This window comes from Festucalex cinctus, chromosome 20 (assembly GCF_051991245.1).
Source record: "Festucalex cinctus isolate MCC-2025b chromosome 20, RoL_Fcin_1.0, whole genome shotgun sequence".
Classification (NCBI taxonomy): domain Eukaryota; kingdom Metazoa; phylum Chordata; class Actinopteri; order Syngnathiformes; family Syngnathidae; genus Festucalex; species Festucalex cinctus.
In genome coordinates this window covers 17,895,307-17,902,959 of record NC_135430.1, presented here as the reverse complement: position 1 = coordinate 17,902,959, position 7,653 = coordinate 17,895,307, and the positions used below count along the sequence as shown (strand labels likewise).

The 7,653-nt window shown below is 35.8% G+C and overlaps 2 protein-coding genes across 3 annotated transcripts in view; one reads left to right on the top strand and one right to left on the bottom strand.

Annotated features, from left to right (window-relative positions):
- Nucleotides 1-203: 203 nt before the first annotated feature.
- On the bottom strand, nucleotides 204-3,773 carry LOC144009348 (uncharacterized). The gene is made up of 5 exons (XM_077509056.1): nucleotides 3,398-3,773; nucleotides 3,043-3,187; nucleotides 2,626-2,694; nucleotides 1,449-1,557; nucleotides 204-780 (listed from the first exon to the last, which is right to left on the bottom strand). Exons 1-5 carry the CDS (start codon nucleotides 3,401-3,403, stop codon nucleotides 639-641), a joined length of 471 nt encoding a protein of 156 aa, XP_077365182.1. The 5' UTR covers nucleotides 3,404-3,773; the 3' UTR covers nucleotides 204-638.
- A 1,874-nt stretch (nucleotides 3,774-5,647) lies between these two features.
- The window catches only part of prkdc (protein kinase, DNA-activated, catalytic subunit), a 28,151-nt gene continuing 26,145 nt past the window's right edge, over nucleotides 5,648-7,653 (top strand). The window contains exons 1-6 of one of the 2 annotated variants that reach the window (XM_077509043.1): nucleotides 5,648-6,069; nucleotides 6,674-6,750; nucleotides 6,826-6,930; nucleotides 7,043-7,117; nucleotides 7,213-7,321; nucleotides 7,430-7,542. In XM_077509043.1, coding sequence (XP_077365169.1) covers nucleotides 5,904-6,069; nucleotides 6,674-6,750; nucleotides 6,826-6,930; nucleotides 7,043-7,117; nucleotides 7,213-7,321; nucleotides 7,430-7,542 — 645 coding nt within the window. In that variant the 5' untranslated portion in view covers nucleotides 5,648-5,903. The remainder of the gene's footprint in view (nucleotides 6,070-6,673; nucleotides 6,751-6,825; nucleotides 6,931-7,042; nucleotides 7,118-7,212; nucleotides 7,322-7,429; nucleotides 7,543-7,653) is intronic. The other variant, XM_077509042.1, reaches the window with a different exon arrangement.

Here is a 7,653-nt window from a genome sequence, read left to right as displayed (position 1 = left end):
ATGATAGTATAGGACATCTGAGTGATGGGAAAATGCCTAATTGGGCCCAATTTGGATAAAAGGTCAAAGGAAACCTATTTAGACAGCATAAGGAGTACGAAGAACAGATTTCTGTTTTCAAAAGTAGCCAGGGAGTAAATGTAGAGACATCGACCTGATAATGTAGCAAAGTATCCACGTTATGATAAAGCTACAACAGTACAAGCTCTTTTGTCTTAAAAATATTTATTTCAAGTATTCTCTGGATCAGAGCAAGTATTTTTTCACAACAATACACTTTCAATATGATTGTACAATACTTATTTGCAAACATTTGCAAAGTCATTGAACAAATTCACTCTCTTGATATCTAACTTTGATTTGCCTCCACTATGATTCATGTCCCAATTTCAAACGTTTACAAAAGTCTACTTTTGACAATTTTCCGAAAATTTTCACATTGCCTGTATTATGATTTCTGTTTGGATTTTAAAATTCCAGAAACCTTACAAAATGTCACTGAAGTTAAACACTGAAGTGTATTCATTGCAAATATGCCCGTCTAATAATAAAAAATAAATGAATGTTATATGATTCACGTAAATGTGCGCAATTCAAAACTAGATGCAGCATAAGGTTTCCAGCCAGTTGTGAGAAAATTATTGGAAATTCTGTTGACGCTTTTTCCACATTTTAAGCTCTTCCTTCAAGGCCAAATTTTCCTTTTCAAGCTTTTCTGCCCGTTTCTCAAGATCTTGAATGTAAATCTTTTTTCTCCTCCTGTATTCACGGGCAGCCTCCCTGGAAGAAATCCAATCAAAGAAATTCACATGTATTAATTGAACCATGTACAAATACAATTTACATCCATTTTCTACCACTTATGCTGATAATACATAAATGGCATAGAAAATGGATGGATAACAATAATAATAAGACAATACTACTGTCAAAGGCTGAATTTGTGACACAGCACTTGTTTGTTTTGAACGTGTTAGATGTACCTGCAGATGTACCTAATGCTGTGGTGGAGACGATACAAGAAAAAGTGGCCTCTTCCTGGTGCGCTTTGGTCACTACTGTACATCAAACATGACTATGCTAGTTGTACAGTATGCAGTTCAATAGGAAGAAATGACAGAAGTTAAGCAGCAAAACCCACCTGTTTTTATCCATCTCGGGGGGGGGTCAACTGAAAATATCATCACAGTGCCAAAAGGCTCAGTTTGCGAACGTCACATGACCAAACCTAGATAACAGGGGAACCGTGATAGGTTGTTACTTGAGCCCTGAGCAACTGCGATGTCATTTTCAGTTGACAAGTGGCAAAATGGGCGCCCCCTGGAATTCCAATTGAAAGACTCTTACTTTGAACATTCCCAGACTGTGCAGGCCTAGTTTGATCTACAGGTATTTTAAGCTATCATAAGCTTATCATCTTTATCCTGTCATAATGACATTTCCTCTACCTGTTCTTCATCAAGCTGCGTTCTGACTGTTTACGCGGGCTGCTGTCCTGTGACATCGCCTGCGTGAAAATGGGGCTGGTGTACTGTAGCTGGGAGCCTGTCGGGTCACCTGGGGGCCCAGCAGAGATTTTAAATATGAGACAAATATAACATTCATATCATTATCATATCATTTGAAATTTTAAATAATGGCCAAGATTTATGGAAATAAAGTGTGGCATATTGATACTTGTTAATTCTTGTGAGAAATCATTAATAGGATGAGTGTTTTTACACAAGTGAATATCCTTACTTATGAATGATAACATGTAACAATGACATATGATTGAAGGTAATTTGAGCAAATTTGTTATTTCAGCAGTGTGTATCAAACTGGGTAGCCCTTCAGCGACTCAGTAGCCAAGAAGAAGCTCTCAGTTATAGGGTCTCGTTTTGGGGGCACCACAAAGCTGCGTCCAAAGAAAAATGGATCGATATATATCGTCGCTATCCTGAGAAAAACACGTCCATTTATTTTTTTTTTTACATTTTTACGTTTATGTTTGAAACTGAATGCAGACGTCCTAAAATGTAAAAAAAAAAAAAAAAAAAAAAGTGTTTTAGGACAGTGACGATATATTGATTATAAATATTTTTCAGCCATTTTAGCTGTGTGACTCATGTGAGGCTAAAACCTGCAAAATCCCCCTGAAAATATACAATATCATTAATATATTGTTTACATCCAATTGTACCTTGGCCATGAATTGAAAGTAAACCCATTAAAATTACACCCCCCCCCAAAAAAAAAAATAAAAATAAAATAAAATCCTTGTTATTTTCATGATAAATCATAGAATTTGGATTTAACATCTCATTGCACTAATATTGGATTACATCTGAATTACATATTAAATTTAGACATGGAAGTTCCCTCTGCTGACTGTATTAATACTGTACTTTTAGCAATGTAAGAAAAGGACAAATGCATTTTTTAAATTGTTTTACAAGCAGCCTATTGTACAAGCAAACTGAAACTGAAAGGTTAAAAATTGAAATGAGCAGATTTCATGCCAATGGACAAGATCTGATGTTAGGTCAAACATTATGCAGTTAAAGAAGCAAAAGCACACACAAAAATCTTCAAAATAACTGTCTGAACAAGCAAAAAGGACAACATTGTTGTCAAGGACCTTACCTGGCTGCGTGGTTGTCATGGAGATTGGCAAAACATTTGCCCCTTCATTTTGGTAGTAGAATCCAGCGCCTGAAAAAGGGGTTCAAAAACTGGTTTGGTGTTTCATAAGAAGTTACCTTTTGGAAGACCTTGGTTGTGTTTATGGTAATGAAAACGTTCCAAACAAATTTGTTACATACTGATACACGTTGCGTGGTGTGCCATACAATTCAGGGACAGTAACACTTGATGCATTCTCATCTTTTCAAACAAAACCAACGTTCAGATTCAAGTACTTACTGACTGTAGTGGCTGTACGACAAATATAAATATGCACTAATCTTGCATAGCAAACTTAAAACACAAAATGTTTTTGTTTTGTTTACGTATAATGATAATAAAGGTATACATTTTGACACAAGCACCAACAAGTTTTACCTTGATATCCTGGGAAACAAGGATTCTGATAATTCCACGGATAATACTCAGGAGGAGTCGACTCAGGAGGATATGTCTGTGAGTTGATAGCTACACCTGACAATGTCTGTGCCCCCTTAATCATTAACTTGTTTGCCGGAGGAGGCTAAAGAAAGAGCAGAAAAATATCAATAAATGAAAACGCAGTACTCATACTAAAGTAAACAACACTCTCTTCAGTCGGTTCTATAATAATGCATTGGCAGCAAGATATATGTCATAAAATATGAGTACTTTAACCTAGCTGCCTTTAATTGATTTGATCTAAATCAAAAAATGACCTTGTATTTACTTAAACACGTTTTGAAATACTCACATCCATTACGATACGATACTCCCCTGGTCCGGCCAGAGATGAGAATGTTGTGAACGGGTTTACAATCCCATCACACCTACCTTTCAATTGGAGCTGTTTGTCTTTATGAAGTGACAAACCTGTAATATCAAAGAAGTGAAAGCCTTGGCTTTAAAGTCATGTGACTTGTGGGAAATAAACTGAATTAGCCATTGACTGTGAGTTTAAGTGGTTTGGATAATGAATGAATGAAATTCATTCATTAATTATAATTAATTACTTAATCTAGGTGTGTGCATCTATGCAATAAAAGATGATTCCATACATATGGGGTACAATGTGAGCTGTGTCATGTTTATTAATTATAACTATAATTAATATATCACAAAATGTGAAAGGTCTCCAAAGCCCATCATGTTCAAATTAATTACATTCAAAGAACCAACATATCATCAACATCAAACTGCTTTATACTATTTTTTTTTATACCTACATGTCTAATAAAAGATGATGATACAATGCAATCTCAATACACGGGGGTATGATGCAATTCAAGGACAGTATATTTTAAAATGGAACGATTTGATTCACAAAACCGATTTTCCCAATTCAAATTGTTTTGTGTTTTACAGATCTACTGTAATCCCAAAGTTTCACACTCCTCTTGATTTGCAGCCATTAAAAAGTTTCAGAACAGAAGCAAAAAAAAAAAAAAAAAAGCTGAGCTAAACGGTTGATGCAGCATATTTTATTCTTTATCTTGTTATCTTGTGGTAAGTCCTATTACAGGTTGGATTTGTTTTCCCTTTTTTTTTGTCGTGCAACATATATGTCTCCATCGGGAATATATGGACAAGTTGTGGCGGCCTTAGGCTGATTCAACAGCGCCCTCTGCTGTAAAGTTTACTGGCTTTTGGATCTTGGGTTTTCGGCACTTAGAACAAAATGCATTAGTTTGAGAATGACGTTTAATGTAGATCACTTTGTGTGTATGTAGATCAGGTTTCGTCACTGGGTTTCGTGTACGTAGATCAGTTTTTGTGCACGTAAACCCTAGATCACGTTTTGTGTGCGTAGATCAGGGTTAGTGTACGTAGATCAAGTGTTGTGTATGTAGATCAGTTACGTGTACGAATATCACGTTTTATGTGTTTACGGGGTTTGGATTCTGACTCCATACGCTCCGCCCCAACCCACGTCCCTATTAAATTAGCACAACACAGGAATTATGAAAAAAGAAATGATGCTAATAATATATTTAGAGGAATCAAAGGGTCAAATTGACTCCAAAGATAGGTTAGGTTAAAACTTTCTTCCTGTAATATAAAATAATATTTTTCTCACAATATTTAGTCGCTATTGCCATAAAATTCCAACTCTCCCTTCCTTTAAAATTACAATTCAAACTTTTGCGTAGACACAACTGTGTGGAGTTTGCATGCATGTTGTTCTTGTGCATGCGCTTTTATATATGTATTTGAGCATTAAATATTAAGATACATAGCGTCTTGTACATTGGTTCACTAATGATAATAATAATAACAACAACAACAACAACAACAACAATAATAATAATAATAATAATAATAATAATAATAATAAAAGACATATACAGGGTGATTAAAAAATAATGACGATGAATAATAATTTCCTGCTCAAATATTTCGTAAGTAAACGTATGAATCAGAATGAGTGGTTGTAAGTTCAGATTTCCCACTTTTCTATAATTGTCACGTGACACTGACAGACTCGTGCGTCTGACAGCGACAGCAAAAATAAATAAATAAATGAATGAATAAATAAATAAATAAATAAATAAATAAATAAATTATATATATAAAAAAAAAAACTCTTTGTGTTTGACCTCCGAGAACTCCTGACCTCACAGTTTGTGATTTTTTTTTGTCTTGGGGTTTTGTAAAAGATAAAGTTTTTGTTCCGCCATTACCAACTGACCTGGAAAACTTAAAACATCGAATAACAATCGCGATCAATTCAATTGATCCCGATGTGCTTCAACGTGTGTGGGAAAATTTCTCATATCGTATTGATGTTGTTCGTGCTGCAAGGGGAGGCCATATTGAACACTTGTAACATGTGAAATAAAACTTGACTGTTACTAGAATACTTTTATTATAAGTGTTATTTTTTGGTATTTTTCCTTCATTGAATATTTGATCATGAAATAGGTTCATTCTTTTGAATCGCCCTGTATTTTGTTCTTTTTTTTTTTTTTGGGCATACTTACATCTGGTTGGTGGTCCTATGTTTCCCCTCGCCAAAGGCAAATGGTACTAAAGTGTTTTATGAGGCAGCATCAGGACCAGTATCTAGTCGACGAAAAATTGTGGCCCCTTAATCGATAGCTAACATAACTTTATTTTGAAAACGTGCGATTCTGTTTCCTGTCCCAAAGTCTTCCGGGTACGAGATTGAATTGCTGAGTGCACTTTGTGTGCAATAGCTTCAAGTCACTGACTGCTCAACTATGTAAAGTAACGAACCGACACTTAATGTTAGGTCAGCTATGTCTTCTTCGCAAAGCAACTCCGCCGGAGGGATTCACGGGTTCCTTTTGAAACTTCACGAGTCACTCGGAGACGACGATACCCGTCGTGCGTCCCTGAGATGTCAAGATCTAGTAGGAGACCTGGGGCAGACTTGCATGCTAACACCCAGCGACAATGAACTGGGTAAACCAGTGGACTCTCACCAAAATATGTCGTAAACGTAGCAGAAACCCAATATGCGTCCTTAATTTGAACGCGAATGCTTTTAAAGATGGAACAAATTATGGCGTTTACAAGTTCAATAGACGACTAATGTATTATTCTTGCAACATCCCCCTCTACTAAGTTTTAAAGTGTACATTCTCAGTCATGTATGTCATTGCTATCCACAAAAGTTGACAACGGCAACCAAGAATAGTTCATTTGTAGCCGTACTAGCATGTACTACTAGCATGCTCTTTGTCCTCACAAGTAGTACAACTTTGGTGTACTAGTAGGTCGACTACATGTTTTTTGTTTTTGTTTTTGCTTATTAGGGCACATTAATTACACCCAAACACAACTTCACTTTTGACTTTTAAGTTTTTATTAAAGGCATCTTGTTAATATCAGTTTAAATGCACGTATTGTAGGTGTGGGACATTGTTGAAACAGCCTATGTTACATAGGTGACTAGTAGGCTACTACTGCACATGTACCAAAAATATGTGACACATACAGCCTCAGGAACAACAACAACAAAATGTTTGAATGTGCTATTAATATGTTGCCATCTTGTGTCCCGAAGCTTTACAGACATCCTTGTTGTTTTCAAAAGACTATGGGCTGCTCATCTTCATCAAGAAATCCTTACCACAGGATGAGGTGGGAACTGAGAGTACAGCAAGAAAAAAAAATGTCTAATGTTGATAAATAACGTAATGAAATGTTTCTCCCCAGCTCCGGGATGCCAGGGTTAAGACATTGTGTTTTTTGGAGAAGTTTTTGGACAAGCTTTCTCCAAGGGTCAAAGGGTGGGAGAAGACATACGCCATTGACATAAGGGTAAATTTGGACTACCAGATTACTATATAATCATTTCTGACAGATTAGGGTGATAACAGAACAAAAATCTTCTCTAAAAAGCTAAATAGAATTGTTTATGTCCTTCCTGCAGGACACATGTATGATGGTGTATACAAAGGAAAAATCAGCCAAGTGTAGGACAGCGGTGCTGGAGCTGCTTATTAAGGTTGGTATCTTTTGTGACCCCCCCCCATCACATCTTTTCAAATTCATAAAATGTATCTGATAGTTATCTTGTCATGAACAACTATTACGCAATAGGTTCTTCTCACAACAAAAGCTTCCACTGTGGCAGCAGAGTTAAGAATTGGAGAAATATTCACCAAATTTTACAGTGAACTTTGTCAAAAGAGCAAACTTCCGGATTCGGGTAAGGGCTTGAGTTTTCTTGGAGAATTATAAGTGTTCATAACAGTGAAAATTCTTTTTTATAATAAAATTATTTGATTATATATTTTTTAAATTTGTTATTCATTAGTTCTTGGCACCATGTACGAATTGCTGGGAGTTGTTGCAGAGGTTCACCCCAGTGAGATGGTCAACTACTCTGACAAACTCTACAAAGCCTATCGAGGAGAGCTAAAAGAACAGGTAATGCAGCCTAAAATACTTTTTCTGCCATATTTAAAAAAAAAAAAAAGTATGATTCAAGTAGATTGTAGTATTAACATTTGAGCTTCCAATTGCTGGCTTTTGTTTATA

Coding starts and splice junctions, on each gene's coding strand:
- LOC144009348 (XM_077509056.1), bottom strand. Junction 2,695..3,042: donor TTGTTTCCCAGGATATCAAG/GTAAAACTTGTT, acceptor CCCCTTTTTCAG/GCGCTGGATTCTACTACCAA. Junction 781..1,448: donor CGCAGCTTGATGAAGAACAG/GTAGAGGAAATG, acceptor GATTTCTTCCAG/GGAGGCTGCCCGTGAATACA.